Consider the following 22634-nt stretch of genomic DNA (forward strand, 5'->3'; position numbering starts at 1 on the left):
ACCTTAATTTCAAGGTTCTGTCCTCAGTTCTTTTCTTTCTACAGTCTCTCCCTTGGCCATCCTATCTAGCCTGGTGGCTTCAATTATCACCTATAAACCGATGACTTCTTAACAGAAAACTCCGTCTTCTTCCTTATGATCTCAATCCAGGTTTTAAGGAGCTGGTACATTTCCATTTGCAGATCCTTTTGGCTACTCTAATGCTGTAGGCTTGACACTGACTCATCTCCAAAAGAATGTTTTCCTCTAGTATTTTCTACTTTGGTTAATGGCACTATCACCATTTCAGATTTGATACTTTAGTCACCACTTTTGATACTTAATTCTATTGCCTTGTCTCTGCTCATTCTGTTTCTTTGATATCTGTCCCATCTGGTCATTTCACATTATTTTTATAAGCATCACCTGAGTTTAGCCTTTTATTACTTATTGATTAGACTAAAAAAATAGTTCTATCACTTGCTCCAATATAAAACACACACATTCACACTCTCTATCTGTCTCTCTCTCATGGTGAGGTTATTATTAATCAGCATTTTCATCATGTCTTCCCTTCTCTTCAAAAACCATGAAGGGCCCTGCACTGGTAATGTTAAGGATGATGTTTATTCCACCTCTGGTACAGATGTAGGTGGTGGCAGAGTTGGTGCCCAGCTACCACGGATGCTGGCTGCTAACGGCTTCAGTCTGTGTTCTTCTCCAGAGGTTTGCCTTAGTCTACAGGAACTGCCTTGCCTGGAGGTACCTCAGAAGTTTCTTCCCCTCTCCCCACCTAGTATGGTCGGTGGGTATCCAAGCCTCACCCCATACTCCAATGTAGGGATAAATTCTCTGGGCTCCAGGATACCTGGCGGGGTCTGGCTAAGATAGACTTCTGAAATCACATTTTTGCCTGTGGTCTTCTTCCTTTTTCCGCTTGCCTCACTCTTACAGGTCTCTTCTGAAAATCAGTTACACAAGAACTCCATCTTAGATTCTCCTTTTAGGGAAACCTGACTGAAGTCAACTTCCATGGTACCTCACATAAAACAGGCACTCAAATGTTTCTTGAGTAAATAAAATAGGCTTTCAGATTTCTCAGAGAGGTTTTCGTTCAAAATGCAGTTGCTTCTCTCAAAATAGGCATTCTCATTATTTTCTTCCTTTTCTAACTTTTTGCTAATTAGCTCTTGTCTTTTCCTCTCAGTGTACAGATTTTGGTTAGGCTGTATTTATAAGACCTTCAAATTCTCTTAAAGATAAACTATAAACATGATCGAATAAGTACACAATTGAAGTGTTTAATTTAAATTTAAACATGATTTAAATGCATGCTATTAAAGTGTTTTTTGAAAAGGTGTGGAACATTGTATAAAACACATGGCCAATGGAGAGTGTGCAGTGACAGGCTTCAGTATGGCAGAAAGTATGGCACTGTTTTCTTCGATGGTATTTTGCTCTTTTCATGATATTTTCTGGGGTTAATGCTCCTTTTTTTTAAGTTTTTAAAAATGTGTTTATTTTGTGAATGAGAGAGAGGGAGTGAGTACGTGCAGGGGAGGGGCAGAAAGACAGACAGAGAGAATCCTAAGCAGGCTCCACACTGTCAACGCAGAGCCTGACGCAGGGTTCAATCCCACAAATTGTGAGATCATGACCTGAGCTGAAATCAAGAGTCAGACACATAACTGACCGAGCTACCCAGGCGCCCTGGAGTTAATGTTCTTAAGTGGCATTATTAATGAATATAATATTATTATTATTGAATGCATATAAATGGTGTGTGTTTATATTACTGAATTTTATGTGCATATGAGGCATTAAATGTACTTTTAGATATTCTTTTTCGTGGTCCCTTAATATCTCTGACATTGAAAATACTAAAAACGCTCCTTGCTAGTGTTCAGGTGTGCATAGTTTAGTTATTTTTGAATCACAAATGACAAATAACAACATAGTGGTCACAGCATATGTTGTGTACTGTTAAGAATTTTAAAAGTACAATAAAAACACAGATATATGCATGTCACATGCATGTATGTGATTCGCTGAACAAGTTAAAAATGTCAAATAGATGTCAAATGTATCTATAACTATTCATGAAAAAAATATCCAAGTACAAGTTTACTGGTTTTTAAGGAAAATTAGGAAAAGTCAGTTCTAAGTTATTTCTAGAAAATTCAAGAACTACTCTGAATACTGTTATGCCAGATATTTAGAAATAAGAGTACTGTACCATTTGCTTATATTCCATAAAAGAGAAATTTCCAACTTTCTTAGAATTGTTGCATCACATTTATTTTGCAATGTCTCTACTGCTCCCCTGAAAAGTGAAACATAACATACTGAGAAAACTAAAGTGCTATAAAATTAAGCTTGGTTTCAGAATCTGTGCTATCACCTAAGGTAACTCAAAATAGTATTTTGAGTTTTACAAAGTTGAGGTCTTGTATTGTTTATTATAAACATAATGCTGGCTTTCTAAGTCATTAGGCCATAAAAATGTTTCATGTTCCAAGTGTTTTGCCTTTCTGAAACTTGTATGTTTATATTTTCCAAATTGATTAATAACTTGTGATTAATTCTTGGTCTTGGCAGTTGCCTTCATATATATTCACTGCATGCCAAATGGATAAATAACTCTGTACTTGACATTCCCAGTGGTAAATGTACCAAATAGCTACTAACACATTCAGTGTGATGTTCTGAACAATACTGATGCAGGAATATTAGCATACTGTCACTTTGGAGGAAAGTGCCTTCTCCTTTTCCATTCTCTTTAAGTGTTTCTATGACTAAGTAGTTAATATTTATAAGATTCTTTCATAGAACACCTGTCACTAGATTGCATTCAAAGTGCTCCTGACTTAATCTCAGAACATACCTGAGGGCTAAATTGTGATGAAACAGATAAATTTAGATTAGAATCTTGAACGATTTGCCGGAAGTCACAAGTTAATCCAGTCCCACAGCTGGAAACAGAACAGCTCTGTTCCCCAGATCCCCACTGAGCAGCCAGTGCTTGTTCCCAGCTGTTGGTGCAGGATAAACAGGGCACAGGCACAAAATGTGTACTCTTTACAATGTGTGGAGACCAGAGAAGGACCAGCTTACTTCTCTACAGTTGTCCCTTATAATGTGTGGCCTTAATGAGAAAAATACATGGCTTTGGTCAAATTCTCAATATTCTCCATTTTAAAGACATGGAAATCCGGGTTTTGGATTGGAACAACAAAACAGACAGTAAGGGCTTCTTATTATATGGAATAAAGAGATTAATGGCCTGAAGTCTTGAAGAATTATTGAATGTTTCTGGACATCAGTTTCATTATCTCATGGACTGGAATAACACCATTGTTCCCTTTCAGCTCTAAAATCTGACAACTGGATGTCCCTGAAATGGCCCCCAGGCCCATACACTGAAGCAGCTCCCTGTCTCTATGGGCCTCAGGGAGATGTGTCTCCAGTTTAAAGGAGGCCCCATAAGTTGTCAGGCTACTTACGCAGCAGAGACCAGTTCTTGGGTGTATTCACATAAATAAATAAGCCATTCAGAATCAGCACTCTGTTTACAAAATATGAAACATTTCTCTTTATTAATCCAAATAACAGCTGATAAAGCTATTCTGTTACAATACAAATGGTGTCATTTGGCCCTTTATTTAAATGAATAAGGACCTCAGCTTGCTGTGGTTTAGCGACCTATATGAGTATTATTGGAATTAAACCGTTGGTTACAATCTCTTTTTCTTGTTATAGCTGTCCCAGAGCACTTTGTGAAATCTTCTGCTTCAAGTGCACTGTAGAGACTCATTAATTAGAGTGAAGTTTACCACAATGGACCATTGTCCATTACTGTCATTAACTAGCTGTGATACTGATCTAAGGGGTGGCCTGTTCTCATAATGTCTGGGCTACATCTCATACTATGTCTTTTTTCACCTGTTTCTAATAAGACTGAGCTAGAAGTCTCCCAAAGTCTTGTTTCTTTATCCTTCCCACTAGTCAGAGTGTGAGGCAAAAGTAGAGGAGTCCTGTCTGTGCTACACAACTACCTCTTTGTAAGCATTTGTTTGACATTAACATATGTTAGCCTCTTTCTCTTCTTCCTGCCTTACTGCATTGCTTCAGCAACTACATTTGACGCAGTTTTGGTGGACACCAAACCAAACTGGAGTAAGCAGGAATATCTGAGTGGCAGAACACTGGGAGAAAACTGTGAAGTACAAATTTTCAGATAAAACAGACCAATGTCATTCCTTGAACTTCTTTCTCAAAGTTCTCTGAAATTCTGATTCTGTATCTTGAGGAGCTTCTAACGGACAATATTAGAAAATCTCACAAGCACTAAATCATACCTTATTATATGATCAGTTGATGAAGTTACATGCTATTGGGACTTCATCAGTCAGGACAAGCAGAGGAAATTAATATGCAAAGTAATAAATGATACACTTTTGCTACTAGAAATGTATCATATAATAAAGGTAAGAAGACTACTATGCTAGTATATTCTATACTGATTTCCCACTTAATCTCTGAAATAGGGTATAAAATGATGAAAGCATATAGATGACTTATATTTTCCTATTTATACACACATATAACATATAACACTCAAAGCACATAAAAAAGAACTGAATAAAGTCAGATTATAAATGTACAAAATCTGTACATAAGATATATAAAGATACAGATATTTATAATGTTTGAATGCTTTATATTCCTAGTAGAAATGGTACTTCTGACCAAAAGAATATAAATGAAAGCAAACCATCATACGATTTTTATATGGTAGAATTTGTATTATAGTATATTTTTTTCTCTCTAGGTGGCTATTTTAACTCAGTTAAGAGTTTTCTCAATTATATAATATTGACCTCCTATAAATATTAATTTTAATAGCCTTATAGGTAAATAGGGGATAACTAGATAATTCTAAATGGTAAGTGAGTTTCTAGAAAGACAACAAATAACGACACACAGAGTAGTATCAGGTACTAAAACAATGGTGATGGTTCCCAAAGTCTGCTCTGGAGCTCTGCAAATAGAAACACAGGGATAGGGTTGCCTGAGTGGCTCGGTTGGTTAAGTGTCTGACTTGATTTTGGCTCAGGTCATGATCTCATGGTCAATTAACATGGTTTGTGAGCATGTCATGAGTTCAAGCCCTGAGTCGGGCTCTTTGTTGACAGCCTTGTTGGGATTCACTCTCTCTCTCTCCCCACCTCCCCTGCTAGCATTCTCTGTCTCTTTCTCTCTCAAAATAAATAAAGAAAGAAATTTAAAATATAAGAAATGCAAGGATAAATGTAAATTTGATCATTTTTATCCTCTAAGTTTCATATTTGGTTTTGTACATCCGAGTAAGATGTTGGGGAAAAGTTGCATAGCCCTTGGAACCCCTAGGTATACAATTTCCCAGTTACGCATCTAAAAATGTCATATAGGATCTAAAATGGTATTTCTTGGAAACTCTCAAGGTAATCCTTAAGAAGATATCCTTAAGAAATTTCACAGGAAGTAAATGGAAAAAGATGTCATTTGTATAGCCAGGAAGTTTAAAACATGTGCAACAAACATGAAACATTAGTTGTAGAATGCAGAACCTCTAAGATGTTATTTACAATATGTATATTTACATATTTATAAATGGATCCAAGCCAAAAAAGGTGATTTTCCCCCCTATATTTATGTTCTACCTAGGACCAGAATTAAAACAATTATTTAAAAAAAAGTTGACTTTTTCCTTATAGCAATTCAAATTCTTGGTACAAGGAAACCAGCAATAGCATTAGTGAGTGAGCAGAATTATGGATATACTCATTGTACATTTTAAAGGTCAGTGTCAGTTTCAATACATAGAGATAAGAAGATAATCTTATATTTCTCTCTCATCTTCATGTGCAACTAAATTACTTTCTGAAGCTGAAAATTCATCATTATTCATTCTTTTCTCTATAAGGCTCCTCCCTAAAATTCAAGCCCATGTAAAATAATTTAATCTCAACTACAGACTATTGTTAGTGGTTTCTACCAGGCCCTGAACTCACGTCATTGGAACTATGAGGTAATTCTATGGCTCTGAAATTAGCACTGTGGAATAAGCTACCCTAAAAAAAAATTTTTTTTTTACCATAAAATTTCTGTTCAGGCTCAAAATTAGAACCCAGCAATAAAAAATGAAAGAGTGAGGTGTCATCTTGGTCCAACCAAACAACCTCTATTTGGGGCAGCAACTAGCTGACTCACCAACAAAATGTTTTTTTCAGAGACCTAGAGTGATTTCTTTAAAAAAGTCCATGGTAGTTTCATGCCAACCATGAGATGACTATTCAGACATGCACTTAATGTGATTAAAATGGAAAAATCCAAGGTTACATTAAAACGGTAATTTTTTATGTTTTGGGAGGTGCTATTAAGAATATTAGGAAATTCTGTAGGAATCTACATCTTAGAGGGAATTTTTATAAATGTGAGTTCTTTTGAGATATATCATGTGAACTTCTATAAACATGCTTAGTTGTCTGAAATACTCTTTCACTGAGATACTTTTCTGGGCTTCCATTCAGTTCTTGTCTTTATCTCTCTATCGGATTCCCTATTGGTGCCTCTCCTTCCTCAAAATTCACCCCCTTTTACACCTTTCTTGCAATTTTTATTTCTAACGCTCTCTCAATTATTCAACTGAAACTTCTCTCTCAGCTGGCACCAATTCCAGCCACCTCTTCTTTTATCCAACATCTTTCCTCTGACTTTGTTCCAAATTTTAATCCTATTCAAACTTCCATGCATTCTGAAATGCTCTTCTGTTGACTTTTTGGCTCTGCAGTATCCTGGTACCCTATCCTGGCCCTTCTCTGACCTCACCAGGGCTGAACATCCTCTTGGCCTCCATGCTGTTCTCCCTTACTTCTCTCTGACATACTGTCATCTTAAGTTTAGGGTCAATGCTAAGCATTAGTTGAATTTTTAAAATTGTGTTAATCTATAAAGGATGTGAGACTTAAAAATGTGGCAGCCAAATTTTTTACTTCTAAGACTTCATAAAGATTACAAAGTAAAAAATAGATATACAATGACATATGACAGATTCAAAGAAGAACCTCAGGAGGTTAAGAAAAAAAAATTATAAATCTCAGATATATATTGCCACCAAACATTGCTGAGGTTAAGAGAAGCTTTTAAGTACAAGAAGCATCCTGCGACTATATTTTATTAAATGAACACTTCATAATCTAAGATTTAGCAGCTTAAAGGACAGTGAAAAGATTAAAATGAATTAATAAACATTTGACACAGAATTTTGGTGTGGTACTTGGAGAGAAACTAATGTTCTTATTGTGCTTACAGAAAACTGTACACAAAGGGTTAAAGAGAAAAAGAAAAGGAATTTATCAATCAGAATCTGTATGGTTTAATAAAAAGAATAATAGTAATATTAACATGTTTCAATGATGTTTGATATTTTTCAAAGTATGTGACATCTATATTTGAAACTAACCATAACTGTGAGATATTGGTAAAGTAGAAGCTATTAGCTATTTAACCATTGAGGAAAACCAACAAGTCAATTATTTGTTTAAAATTAAATGTTCTACTTTCATTAAAGACATTTATGCCCAAAAGTAAAGTGTATAAGACTGGCCACATATTTTATATGCCATTGCAATTAACTTAATGACAGCCAATTCCTTCCTGGTCAAACACCCATAAGCAAAATGTAAGAGTTTTGTTGACAATGCATCATCAAAAAATAAATTTAAATTCATAGATTTTTCTGTTGTTTTCTATTGCAAGCATCAGTGAAGTGGGAAAATGGTCTCTGTTTGTAGAACATGTGTATGTAAGTATGTGTGTATGCATACACACACATACACATACAAGTACATTAGTATCTCTAAAAGAGCTGAGTGCTACCTAACTCTTGAGCAGAGAAGAAATGGTAGCACTAAGATGGACCTAACTGCAAATATGTAAGAATGGTCATTTCTTTAATTTGCTTCCATTTTAAGTAGCTTCAAAGCAGCGTAAGTTGTGGAGTGTATTTGGAAATAATAATTTGTAAATGTGGATAATGCCAATATCTGTTCCAGCTATTTTCCTCAATAAATACGGCACTTGTGAAAGGCAGCAGTAATAATCACAAGCCATGCCTAACGGTATCCATAAAATTCTATTACATTCTTCAGTTTCTGACACGTTACTCTTGATAGAAGATAAAAGAAAAGTAATATTAAGTTATTGGGATTATACATATTTATAAATGGAGTAAATTTGCATAAGGTAGTGATTGAACTTTATAATTTGAATATGTTCCTCCATAATTATCACAAAGAATACATAAGTTTAATTTATTCTTTAACACACCTTCCTCTGAAATGCAAGCTTTGATAGGGTACAATTTTAATTTGAAGCATTATTATTTTTTAAAAGCCTCATTTGAATATTTTTTTTTCATTTCAGCAAGTATCTGACAAAGGCTCTCATAATTATCTTACAAGCCAAGCCAAATTAAGAATTGTGGGTGGGAAAGAGGTAGAGTTGAATGTATTTGTACATGATTTAATTATCATGCCACAAGAACATCAATGATAATCAAGATGGCAGCCATTGCTGGTGTTATGTGAACTTGTCAGCTTCTGTTCTGTTCAGGATTTATTAAAGATTTGCATGAAGACTTAGAGGATAGGTTTATCAAATTTTAAGGTGATATAAAGCTGGGAGCTATTTCACTGGAAAGAAAACTAATAGAATGACATTCGAGACCAAAATTCAGAAGATAAAATGTAATAAGGACAAAGATCAATTCCTACTCTGCAATTCAAAAAGGCAACTGAACAACAACAGGATGGATGAAAATCTGACTTGGCAGAAGTTTTCATTAAAATAAAAGAGAAGGAACATCAAACTGACCACATGTTTGTATAAATCAAAAGTGTGATATCACTGTCCAATTAAAAATTTGTTAAGAAGATGGATCTCATGTCAAATGTACTTACCATGCACACAGACAACTCTGCCATGGGAAGAATAATTCAAACATAATGCCTTAGACCTCACCTCACCCATCTAGCTCCATAATTTCCATCTTAAACAATCTACAGAGTATACATTTTTGGGTATTGAAGCTAAATCTGCTTATTATTTTTCTACTTTATTGACTTACAGTTGGAAAAATTATATATAGTTAAGGCATACAACTTGATGATCTAATCTACATTGTGAACTATTCGCCACAATTAAGCTAATTAACATATCCATCACCTCACAGATAATTACCCTTTTTTTTTCTTGTGGTGAAAACACGTAAGATCTACCCTTTTAGCAAATTTCAAGTATACAATATTAATTATAGTCTCTTTGCTGTACATTAGATCTCTAGAAGTTATTTATCTTGCATAACTAAAGCTATACACTTTGGCCAACATCTCCCCTAGCTCCCTCATCCTAGCCTCTGGTAACCACCATTCTACCTCTGTTTATATGAATCTGACATTTTTGGATTTAGACATATAAGTGAGAACATGCAGTATTTGTCTTTCTGTATATCTGGCTTAACTCACTTAGCATAATGTCCTCCATATTCACCCATGTTATTACAAATGACAGGATTTCCTCCTTTTTAAAGACTGAATAATATTCCATTATGTGCACGTGTGTGTGTGTGTGTGTGTGATCACATTTTCTTTATCCATTCACCTGTCAACACATGTTTAAGTTGTTTGCATATCATGGGAGTGCAAATATTTCCTTGAATTGCTGGTTTCATTTCCTTTGGATAGATACCCAGAAGTGTAATTGCTGGGTCATAAGGTAGTTCTATTTTTAATTTTAAGAAACCTCCATGCTCTTTTCTACGGTGGCTGTCCCAATTTACATTCCTACCAACAGTGCGCTAGAGTTCCCTTTTCTCTGCATCCGTACCAACACTTCTTATCTCTTGTGTTTCTGATAATAGCCATTCTAACAGGTGTGAGGTGATAGCTCATTATGGTTTTGATTTTCATTCCCTGATTATTAGCGATATTTGGCAAATTTTAATGTACATGTTGGCCATTTGTATGTCTTATTTTGAGAAATGTCTAAGTCAGGTTCTTTGCCCATTTTTAAATTGTGTTACTAGAGGTTTGCTGTTGAGGTGCTTGAGTTCCTATATTTTCTGGATATTAACTAGGGGGGTATAATTTATCACTCAGTTTCCAAGAAAGGAGAGAGGTTAGAAGGAAAATGTCCCCTGGGTACTGAACATAGAAAATAACTCAGAAACATGGTCCTAGATGCAGTTAGACATCTTGGCCATTATGTGAGAAAACAGAAAAAGAAGCTTAAAAATTAACTTCACAAGGTCATTTCATTTAGCCCTCTGCTCCCAGTGGTTTAAACACTTAAGGCAGACTCAAAAGCCCAGATCTAGAGAAATAATTTTTTATTTTTCTCCCTAGGACTACTTAAAACTTTCATCAGGTGGATTAATGAACTCCTGAATAGAGAGGGGCTGGAGATCCGAAGGGGAAACTATAATTGTATATACAGGTGTTGGGAGTAGAACTCAAGTATGCTACTTTATAAATCATTTTTAAATATCAGCATAATTCCACTTATTAGCCATGTATCCTATCTGAGTTGTTTAAAACCTTAGTTTCTCTATAAGGATGATAGTATTTTATACTTCCTAGAGCTATTGTGAGAAATAAATAATGAAATAATAAGATGAAGCATTTAGCACATTATAGGTAACCCATAAATCTTAGCCATTACTCACAAAAGTTTTCCTTTTCTTTTCTTAGCCATCAAAATTTACTAATAAGCCTTTTTGTGTTTACTAAACTAGCCATTGGGCATAAAATCTAGACACAGAATTTTTTAATTTTGATTTTTTCCCAAATCAAATCTTAATTGTCCCACCAAAAAATATAAAAAACAAAAACAAAGGAACAAAGCCACTCTAGTAGAAGGAGTTAGTTTAAAAAAAATACACAGAAGCATCGTCTCAATCTTAAACTCCAGTAGAAGTATATGGTCTATAGTACCGGGCATACTTGCCACATTTTGCTCTGCCCTAAATAAGACCACACAAGTTCAGTCCCATTCCTGATATATCCAGAAAGTCCATGAGTATTTTCTGGGAATTACTATCAGTGTGTTAGGAGTTAGGAATCCACATAAAAGAAAGAGTTAAGAGAAATGGGATGTTATTGACCTGATAAAAGCTAAACCTTGGTAAAATATACCACTGGTTCCCAAATATTTGAAGGACTCTAATACTTGAGGCAAATGACTTATTTGCCAGAGGGCAGACTGGAAATAACAAATAAAAAATGACTAAAAAAGAGATTTGGGGTTAATATGCTGGGACAGTAAAAGAGAACATGGGATTTAGAATCAAAAGCCCCCAAATCCAGTCCTGGTTCTACTTTTTATTAGCTCTTTGACTTTAGGCAAGTCACCTAAACTCTCTGAGTCATACAGTCCTCATAAATAAGGTAACAAAGTTAATAATAATTGTATGAACAGCACACATAAAATGTTTTGAGACTTGAAAATGATTTGAAAATAGTAATAACAATAAGCCATAAGAATGGGGTATCCCACTGCTGAAAATATTCAACTGAGGCTGACCCATTATCACTGCAGGGGGTCCCTTTACTGGAGGAAGATAAGACTATTTCAAGTACAATTTATTCGCTTACTACACATTTTATCTCAAAGGCAGTAAACAGTAATGAAAGAAGAATTACAATGCATCACTAATGTCAATAATTTAAGTCGGCTAAAGACTGTAGTTAATATCCACAATCCTCACAGAATTCATGAACAGGCTGGAACTCCACAAAGATACTCATCAACTTAACTCTGCAAACATCAGCTTAACTCAAAACTCCAAAGTATGACCAACGTGTCCTAGATCAAATTACGGTTAATTCATTTCACCTAAACTATGTCTCTACATTTGTGCTGCCAATCTTAAAAATATATAGAACTTTCTGGATTGTAAAGGCTCTGTCAAAATCTCAAATTTCAGCCTTTGGATAGTTAATACTCTTCTTAGGCCCATCTGCTTGCTATATTTTGGGTTTATTTTTATTAATGTTCGGAAATAAGTGAGCCCTGAGACAGTAATGGCTGCCAGTTGTTCCAAGTTTACTTACCCTCTGACCTTCTTTTCCAGGTGGACCTTGTGGGCCTTGTATCCCCAGGGAACCCTGGTGTGGGGTGGGGGTGAAGAACACATGTTAATAGACGGTTTCAAGTACAGTTGCCTCACAAAGCATGCTGTGAAAATTAATACCTACTTTATTGATTAAGCAAATCTTTTTAAATGATTTGAGTTTTTCCAAACTTAGACTCTGTAATATATTAAAAATGGTAAGTTCTTCTTCGGCGACTGGCTTATCTTTGGAGTTAACTTCAGAAAAGAAAAAAAAGAGGGGATTCCAAATCAGGTGTGAGACCAGTGTTCACTTCAATAAAGACTCCCATATGGTCAGAACTATGTTTCACCGAACTACCATAAATAAGTAGTAACAATATTTTCAAGCAGGGAAAAAAAGTCTCTTTCTATATTTGAACTCTATAAATACAGCCACACTTTTCGTTGAGAGTAGCTCTGTAAGTATCCTCTGAGAAAACACATGGTTATGATGTTGGCTTCAACATATGTCTCTTCATAGCATTTAATTTTTAGTATCACAGACATTATTTAACACTTTCTCACAGCTTATCAAGAGGCAGAAGAATAATCTTTTTTTCAGGTTATAAAAAAGGCCCAGGAAATCCCAGGTGCTGTTAATCTGCAAATTAAGTCTCCTGATTGTCAGTTACTTTTATATGAGAATTCTTACTCAACATGAAACTCAAAATGATCATATGGCTATTTTTTTAAAGTGTCAGTAATTATTGCCTCTTTTAAAGTTTCTTCTTAGCTCTCCCGATGCTTCCTTCTTCCCTATTCCATCTTTTAAACATGAGAGTTTAGGCTTATTTTCTTCTCAGTGCTCATTACCTCCCCATGATCTCATGTACTGAGGGCTTTGAATATTCTAGGCCAGTGACTCCAAGGTTTATAATCTAGGTTATTTTCTGAGCTGCATATTCACATATCCAACTGCCTGTTTTTGATACTCACTCTAATATCTCACAGGCATCTGAAACAGCACATCAGACACTGAACTTAGGACCCTCTCTCCCAAACTGGATTCTCTTCCAGCATTCCCCAACTCAGTAAATCCACACAACACTCTGCTAGTGCTCATGCCAAAAATCTAGAGCTCAACCTCCACACTTTCCTCTCTCAAATCTCTCTTTCATATCCAATTACCAAGTCTGGTTGGTGCATCTCCAAAGTATATTTGGAACCATCTATTTCTTTACATCACAACAGCTCCAATGATTACTTCTTGCTTGCTCATCTGTAAGAACTTCTCAGTTGAACCAGACACCAACCTCCCCAACCTCCACATCACAGCCAAACTAATCTTAAGAAAACACCTGACCTTCCCTGACTTTCCACAGGAAGGGATGAATGTCTTGGTTCATCAGTCCTAAAGTGCCTTATACTTGTCCTTTAAACTCCTTATCATAAATTCATTTAAATGATTGCTCAGGTAATGAATTCACCAAGCTCTAAGGATAACAAGTAGAATCTGTGTCTTATTCAATACTATGTGCCTATTGATGTCTGAATGAAAAAATTTATAGTGGGAAATCAATTTACTTTAATAAGTTTTTGGGTAAATCCAACAATTTTCAAAGGGTTTTACAAATATTAATGATTAACCTATCATACATTTAATGCTTAAATGGTTTGGAATAAATGAGAAATCTAGTAATTCATATTCAAACAAATCTGAATTTACCACCATTCCAGAAGAAACTGATTTGTTACCTAATTAAAAAAAAAATTATGATACATTTGTACATTATGACCTTTTTTCTTTAAAAGCTGTAGCTAATTTTAAACTAAAACATCAGATGTGCTTGTGATGACCTATAATTATTTATTATATGTATATTCATTTTTTTACAGAAGAAACTTAAGTTTTAATGAATGTCATAACGTGCATAATTTCACCATCTAATTTTATTTGAAATAAAAGTTATAAACATGTTGTAATTTTTCATTTAGATAGCTTTCATTTGATTAAAGTTGTCAGTATTTAATATAAATTACTGTAACTCATTTTCAAAAAGCATTAATACAAAAAATTCTGCATGTATCACAAATCCTCAGTGTTTCCTCAAATCTTTCTGATTCCTTCCAAACAAAACACTAGTAAAAAGTATGTATTTATTACTTTCATTTATTTATTCTTGGAACAATTTAATATCATGGGGACATATAAAGCCTATGTTTTATTGATTTAGGCAGGAATAAAAAACAAGCAATGAAAAAAGTGATCAGTTCTGTTTGATTTTTTACAAAAAATACCTGCCAAAAGATATATAAGAGAGGAAAGCTGGCTAATTAGGCCAACTTAAGGATGGCAAATTTATAATGTGCATAAGAAAAACAACTTCTGAAATCCAAATATACCAAGTATTAATTACAATGTAATTACAGGGAGTTGTGTCATTTTTTTATAAGAACGACACAATCTTGGCTTTAGATTAAACTCCTTGCTTTTACCCTTAGGAAACTATTATAATTTCATGAATAGTCAAACTTATATACAACATTTTTGATATCTATACAAATGTTGACAGCTCTTTCAGTGTTTTTCAACATGAGATACTAAAACATACACCAAATATTCATCAAAGGAGTACAATTAAGTCTGAACTACATATAATCAAAATTGCATTCCCTTTACTAGTTGGAGAAATTGTATAACAAAAGCCTACAAAAATGCAAAAATATTAAACTTGATTTGGAATGGATTCAAAAATATTTATGAGACCCTTTTGTGTGCAAAGTCCAAATGGTACACTCACACACATAAGCTCACTAGTATGCCTCCTCAATGTTCATGATTCTGAATCCCATGCCCCACCCCCCCCCTATATTTGCTAAGTCTAGAACCCAGATAGGTTTTTGATGAAAAGCTAGGGAATTATTTTTAATCTCCAATGGATTATTCACTATTTGGATTATCCATGACCAATTTTTAATCCTAGCCACATTGCATTAATGTTCAGAATATTTGGGGGTTGTCTTTACTGAAAGTAGTTGACATTAATGAAGAAAAATAATATCAGTATTGTCATTAGTAAAACATAGGTCAATCAAGTATAAAAAAATTATATTTCTTCCCCAAATAAGAAATTAAAATTTGGGGATGATTCACTATTTACAATTATCCAGTTTACTACTCCTTTCATTTAGTAAAATCAAACAGTGAATTTACTGATCACTTACTATTGAAAATTATAGATATATCTACGCTCCAGCCTACTTAAACTTGGGTGGAGCTCACCATTTGTCTCAGACCTTTTGCCCAATTCTTTCTTTCTCTGGCCTTGTAAATGCCATTATGTGTGTACTTTACTTACTCTTATTTGACTATGAGTCCTAGAGGACAGAGCATCATTTGTTTTCTATCCTCTACCACACTTATAGAAGAGACTCAATATATACTTAGTAAATTGCACCATCAGGAAGAAAACACTAGGATGGAATACTGGGTGGTGGTGATAGGAAACAGATTCCTGGTTGATATCTAATCACAATTATTTTCAAAACTTGAACTTAAATACATTGGATAACTTTCTATCTTGTCTGTATTTCTCATCTAAAGTAATTCAATGATCTGATGTCTAAGAGTAAAATGGCCTTACAATTCATGTAAGAATTAATTATTTACCTCTTCTTATATCATCTCCATTATGGAACTTATTTAAATCTTCAACCACTATTTGATATTTTATAATTTAAACCACTTTTAAATTAGAGAATCATTATTTTATGTATCTTTGTGTACATGGCATATTTGTATAATCTGTGCATTGTTTTCTTCTTTGATTTTATTTGCTGAAGAGTAATGCCAATTTATTTTTTATACTTTTTTCATCTTAGTCTGCTCTGAAAATAACCATAAACTGGATTATTCCTAATTTTTCACGAACATAAAGATTTGCTTCTTTTCTGAAAGAGAAGTATAAGAATGTATTTAGGATATTTATGATGTAAATATCTGCATATGTCTACAGAGGCATTCATTCCTTTTATTGTTTTTAATTTTATTTTTTTTTTTTACATTTATTTATTTTTGAGAGACAGAGAGAGACAGAGCACAAGCAGGGAAGGGGCAGAGAGAGAATGAGACACAGGATCTGAAGCAGGCTCCAGGTTCCGAGGTGTCAGCACAGAGCCCGACATGGGGCTCGAACACATAAACCGGACCTGAGATCAGGACCTGAGCCGATGTCGGACACTTAACCGACTAAGCCATCCAGGCGCCCAATTCCTTTTTTTTTTTTTTAAGTGGAATCCTGGACATTAAAAATGTTGACAGGGAAAGGAATTCATAAGGCTCTTGCCTCTTTTAGCTAGACTAAAACTATGTAAAAAATAGTCCAAACTAGCTAAATCATTTTAGGTTCCAGTGGACAGCTATTCTACTGTGTTACATTTCACATAGCTCTCTCTGGACAATCTGCTATTTAAGACAGTCTAGAGCTTATCATTATGGAAGCCCATGTAAATATTTAACTGAGAAATTACTTAGAATTAACTGGTTCAGAACAGAATTTTGAAGTGTTTAACAAATACAGTAGATGTTTAGTAGAGTTAATAGGTTAGATTAATTGCATTTAAACACATTTTCATTTGTGTAGGAGGCAAGATATATTCATAACTTCTTAATCAAAGAAAGAAGCTGAAGTAAAAAAAGGAAGTGTCATTTTGAAGTATTATTTGCACTCCCTTGCCAGGGATGTTGCAGAATATATGATACCTAAAACGTATTTCAACAAAAATGTTATGCAAGTAAGTGTATTTTAACTGTTATGATTATTGCTTTAGGATATGCTTCATAGACTTGAAACATAAGATTAAGCAGAATCTTCATAGATTCTTAAAATACCATGAGAGCATTTTCTGTCTTTCAAATAGAGTGTACAAAATTAAAATGGAAAACAGAGTTTATCCGTCTTTATAGAAAATTTCATGCCTTTAATATGAGAACAATGGGAACAAATTTTATAAGCTGGAGACATAAGAACAAAAAAACAAAAAGCAAATTAGTGTAAATGTAACAGACATATAGTCCAGTCATGGGAAATGGTTTTCTCATATTAGTTCTGAGAAGTGGAATTCAAGAATGTTTTTGTTAATAAATTAAAGGAGTGACCAGTTTTACATCATTTCATAAATTGTCATGACACAAGAAAGAATTTCCCTTAGGGCATGTAGGTATTCAGAAAAGGTATTTTATGTTATATATAAAAACCCTAACATTTTATCATAAGCAGTTGTCAGTACACACTAGGAAACAAATGTCTTTGAAATAAAAAAAAAATAGAATTTCTTTCATACACTAAAAAAAAAAAATGCGCTGACAAACCTTTCCAATAATACTGACAAGAGAAGAATAAGAAGAGCTGTCACTAGAAAAAAAAACTATAAAATATTTGTATGGACAGGAATGTTTCCATCATTATCAATTATAGTAAACAGGTTCCATACTTGGATGGACAGTTTTATCTTACCTTAAACAATTTAAAAAAGAGGTCATTTGTAGTGCTTTCAAAATTTAACAATTTCATCAGAAAGCCTTGCCAGCATTTTGGACATGAGGCCAATTAATTAGGATTGCTCCATGTGGTTACAGAGATAAATTTTAAAAGTAATCTTTTTCTATGTTTTCTGAACTGAGAAATCACATCTCTTTTTATTTTTTTTTTTAAATATTTATTTTGACAGAGAGAGAAAGAGAGAGAGAGAGAGAGTGAGCAGGGAAGGGGCAGAGAGAGAGAATTCCAAGCAAGCTCCATGCTGTCAGTGCAGAGCCTGACACAGGGCTTGATCTCATGAAGCGTGAACCAAAATCAAGACCTGAGCCAAAAATCGAGTTTGACACTCAACCAACTGGGCCATCTAGGTGCCCCAAAAATCACATCTATTTTTTTTTTAATGTTTATTTTTGAAAGAAAGACAGAGGCAGGGGAGGGGCAAAGAGAGGGAGAGATACAGAATCTGAAGGAGGCTCCAGGCTCTCAGCTGTCAGCACAGAGCCTGAAGTGGGGCTTGAACTCATGGACTGTGAGATTATGAGCTGAGCCAAAGTCGGACGCTCAACCGACTGAGCCACCCAGGTGCCCCTCACATCTCTTTTTATATGTAGATTCTGAAATAGCAGGTTTTTAGTAACTTGATTCAGCCATGAACACTAGAAATATAAATCAAAATTTATAGTCTGTGAATCTGGAATGCTGTGGGACATCTGTACTACCCATAAACTTTCCTCTAACAATGATTTTTGCCCCTATTATGAGATATTCTACTTTGTAAGTTGTATATATCCTCAGTTCCTTTCCACTTTGAATATTATCTAGCACAGCATTTAGTAGGCACTGAATGGCTGAATGACTGAAAAGATTCTGATTGTTTACACTTCTCTTGGTACTTCTGCTGAGGTGAGAATATTAATTACCATAGCTACCGAAATTCAAATTAAAAATTTATATTCTTCATACACAAATGCCACTTGATACCAAAATAATCCAAGTTATTTTTAATTCTTATGTGGTAAACTTGCAAAATAGATGTTCTACTTCTATTTGGAGGAGTTGCCCTTCATTAGAGAAAGAAATATAAATTCTATTAATTTATCTCATATTGATGAGGATTAAGTACTTTTTGAAAAAAAACCAACATGGACTGAAGAGATTAAAGTATCTATACAAACCATTAATTAATAAGAAATAGAACCAATCAAATTATTTAAAATGCTTATGTCATTTAGAACAATGTAGTTTCAGGGTATCTGGGTGGCTCAGTCAGTTAAGCATTTGACTCTTCATTTTGGCTCAGGTTATGACCTTGCGGTTTGTGGAACTGAGGCCCACCTCAGGCTTCACACTGACAGCAAGGAGCCTGCTTGGAATTCTCCTCTCCCTCTCTCTCTGCCCCTCCCTTGCTTGCTCACTTGCTCTCTCTCAAAATAAGTAAATAAACTTAAAAAAATAAAATAATATAGTTTCATATTTGGTAATTATTCTTGCCTTAATTGACTTGTCACAAATATTTTCATATTTTGTTAATTTCATATTTTTAGATTTCTTGACTATGAAAAACTTTATGTAAATTTGCTTTATTTCAGACCTAACCCAATAATGAAATGGTTTGATTTCAGTTATCTCAAGGTTATGTTGACAAGTAGGCTGATGGTCTGTCAAATCCATTTGTATCATCTGTCTTAATGATTTATGTGAGCGAGAATATGATTGATTCAGTGTTAATGATGAATCTGATCATAATAACAATCTGTATTTTTGGATTGGCTTTGTCATAGTTCACTGGCCACATGGGAGACATGGTTTCCCTGCAGAAAAAGGAAAAATCTATACATAGGTTGTTTTTAAGTGTCTTCCAGTAACTTCTGGGAATGGACAACATCATACAAACATAATACCAAATTTAATATCATGAATAACTTTTGCATTTGGGTGATGCAACATAAATGACAAGACTGAAGGAAACTTAATCTAGTAATTTTGGGATTAAAACATAAATCAATATAGAGATATTTACACACCACATGAAAGACCTAGGAATTTAATGCAGATAACTGTGAAGATGGTCAATACAGTATCAGACTATGTAAGTGACAACTGACTAAGGTGGTAAACACCAAATTTTAAGAGGGGGGAAATGCTCTATAGTATAGAAAGAAATTTTAGAAACTTATTACTAACATACATTGACGACTTCTCTGTTTAACTTCTTTCCACTGGCCTTCCTCCTTTCTGCCAAGAGCAACCATTTCCCTCAGGATGATTAAGATCATAATAGTGTAAGTGTAAAGACAATGGAAGGGTCAATGTTCAACTTTTGATAACTAAGAGTTCATATAAGACAATAGTCTGGAAGCTAGGCTCCATTAATGGAAAAGTGTCAAGTACCTCATCATCATACATCAAGAGATATCCTCATAGATCACAAAGTTTAACCATGTATCACATGGCACAGAGGAAGGAGCAGATAGAGGTTGTTTCTGCCCAACCAGAAAGAGAATTGAAAACATGTCCTTCCCTTCTGTTTCCTTGCATGAAGAGTTTCAGGAGAAGAATGGTGTATTAATCAGATATCAGTACTCTTGCTTTACCTCTTCTTAGGAAACCAGGAAGAAGAAGAATTCATAATGCATCGTATTTTTAATCAGACAATAAGTGAAACCTTTATAATTCTGATGGAAATAATTTCCAACCTAGAATTCAATACCAAGATAAACTAGCAATCAAGTGTGCAAGTAGAATAAAAAAATTTTAGACATGTGAAATCTCAGAAAATTTACCTCCTTTTTTACATTTTCTTAATAATTCGCTTGAAGATGCATTCACATAAATGAAAGAGCAAAACCAAGAAAGGAGATGATGGAAAAGAAAATTTGGAATCAACCCAGAAAAAAAAACAAAAACAAAAGGAATCATAGAATGAGAATTTTGTAGTTTTCATGGAAAGCTAGTGGCCAAGAATGGAGTAAAAGGTCTTAATGGGACTCTTCCAAATAAAAGACTCAGTGACAGAACTTGAAAAATATGGAGGATAAGGGTGCCAGGGTGACTCAGTTGGTTAAGCATCCGACTTGGGTTCAGGTCATGATCTCAGGGATTGTGAGTTCAAGCCCTGTATCAGGCTCTGTGTTGACAGCTCAGAGCCTAGAACCTGTTTCAGATTCTGTTTCCATCTATTTCTGCCCCTTCCCCACTCATGCACTGTCTCTCTTTCTCTCTCTAATATAAAAAATAAACATTAAGAAAAAATAAAAACATGGAGGATAGTTACAGGGCAAACAGAGAGATAATTAGAAATACCAGAAAACAAAACAAAACAAACCACAACAAAACTATTCAATAAGAGAAAAGTACACCATGTGGCTCTACAAATACTGATGTGTACATAGTCATAAAATTGTGAAAATATTATATTTTTTAAATAAAAGTAATACTATAACTCGATTAACAAATCACTTGTGGTTAGGCATCTAGATTGTTTCATTATTTTACTATTTCAAGCAATGCTGAAAAAATAGCCTTGTACACACATTAATTTCATAAATGAATGAGACTATCTGTAGTTAAAATTTGAAATTTTGATAAACAACATCAAATTGTCCTCCAAGAGACTGTATCCACATATATTTCCCTCACAACGTATAAGTGTTTTTCCACGTTTTTGCCCACATACTGTACTATAAAACTTTTTGACCTTTGCCAATCTTTTTATTGTGGTGAGAATATTTGTGTATTTATTTATTTATTTATTTATTTATTTATTTATTTATTTATAAATGTTTATTTATAGAGAGATTTATTTTAGAGAGAGAGAAAGAGCACAAGCAGGGGAGGGGCAGAGAGAGAGGAGACACAGAATCTGAAGCAGGCTCCAGGCTCTGAGCAGGTAAGAATATTTAACATGAGGTCTATTCTCTTAACAATTTTTAAGTGCATAATACAGTATTAACTATAGGCACAATATTGTACAGTGGATCTCTAGCACTTATTAATTTTGTGTGTCTGAAACTTTACATGCACTGAACAACAGCTCTGTAATTTCTCCCCCCAGCTCCTGGCAACTATCACTCTACTCTTTGTTTCTGAGTCTCACTATGTTAGATACCTCAAATAAGTGGAATCATACATTATTTGTCCTTCTGTGACTGGCTTATTTCACTTAGCTAATATCCTTCAGGTTCTTTCATGTTGTTGCAAAGGGCAGGATATCATTTTTTTAAAGGCTCAATAATATTTCATTGTATATATACACCGTATATTTGTCCATTTACCCATCAATTGACATTTAGCTTGTTTCTGTATCTTGGCTATTTGTTATAGGCGTATGAAAAGATATTCAACATCAGTAATCATCAGGGAAATAAAAGTTAAAATCACAATGAAATATCACTTCACACTTGTTAGGATGGTTACTTTAAAAAAAAAACATAAATGTTGGCAAGGATGTGGAAAAACTGGAACACATGTACCCTGTTAGTAGGAATGTAAAATGGTGCAGTGGCTATGAAAAACAGTATAGAGGTTACTAGAAAAATTGAAAATGTGACTACATATGATCCAGATATCCCACTTCTAGATATACATACAAAGAAATTGAGACCACTGCCAATATTGTAAGGGAAAACTAATATCTCAGGGGCATTTTGATTTATATTTCTCTTATTGTGATTGAATTTAGATAAATTTTTATATGTTTAAGAGCCATTTTATTCTTTCCTTTATATAAACTCTGTTTACATCTTACCCAAGTTTTAAAAACTGGATTCAAAAAAAAAAAAAAAAAAAAAAAAAAAAACTGGATTCATATATATGTATATGAATTTCAATATGGGAATTGTTTGTGTGGCCACATTTACTAATTTTTTTTATATGGGTAAAGTAACTGAATTGTCTATTTACTAGCTTTTTGTGGATGTTAAGCGAGACAAAGTGTGCTGACAGTTTCTATATTGACAAAAAAGGCATCCTCGAAAATATTA

The 22634-nt window shown here is 34.1% G+C and overlaps 1 protein-coding gene across 1 annotated transcript in view; it reads right to left on the reverse strand.

Annotated features, from left to right (window-relative positions):
* Positions 1 to 22634, reverse strand: part of COL19A1 (collagen type XIX alpha 1 chain) — a 345794-nt gene that overhangs the window by 138559 nt on the left and 184601 nt on the right. The window contains exon 16 of the mRNA XM_019417657.2: positions 12132 to 12185. Within this exon, the coding sequence (XP_019273202.2) occupies positions 12132 to 12185 (54 nt within the window). The remainder of the gene's footprint in view (positions 1 to 12131; positions 12186 to 22634) is intronic.

Source organism: Panthera pardus, unplaced genomic scaffold (assembly GCF_024362965.1).
Source record: "Panthera pardus isolate Hobbes unplaced genomic scaffold, ASM2436296v1 HiC_scaffold_17, whole genome shotgun sequence".
NCBI classification, from domain to species: domain Eukaryota; kingdom Metazoa; phylum Chordata; class Mammalia; order Carnivora; family Felidae; genus Panthera; species Panthera pardus.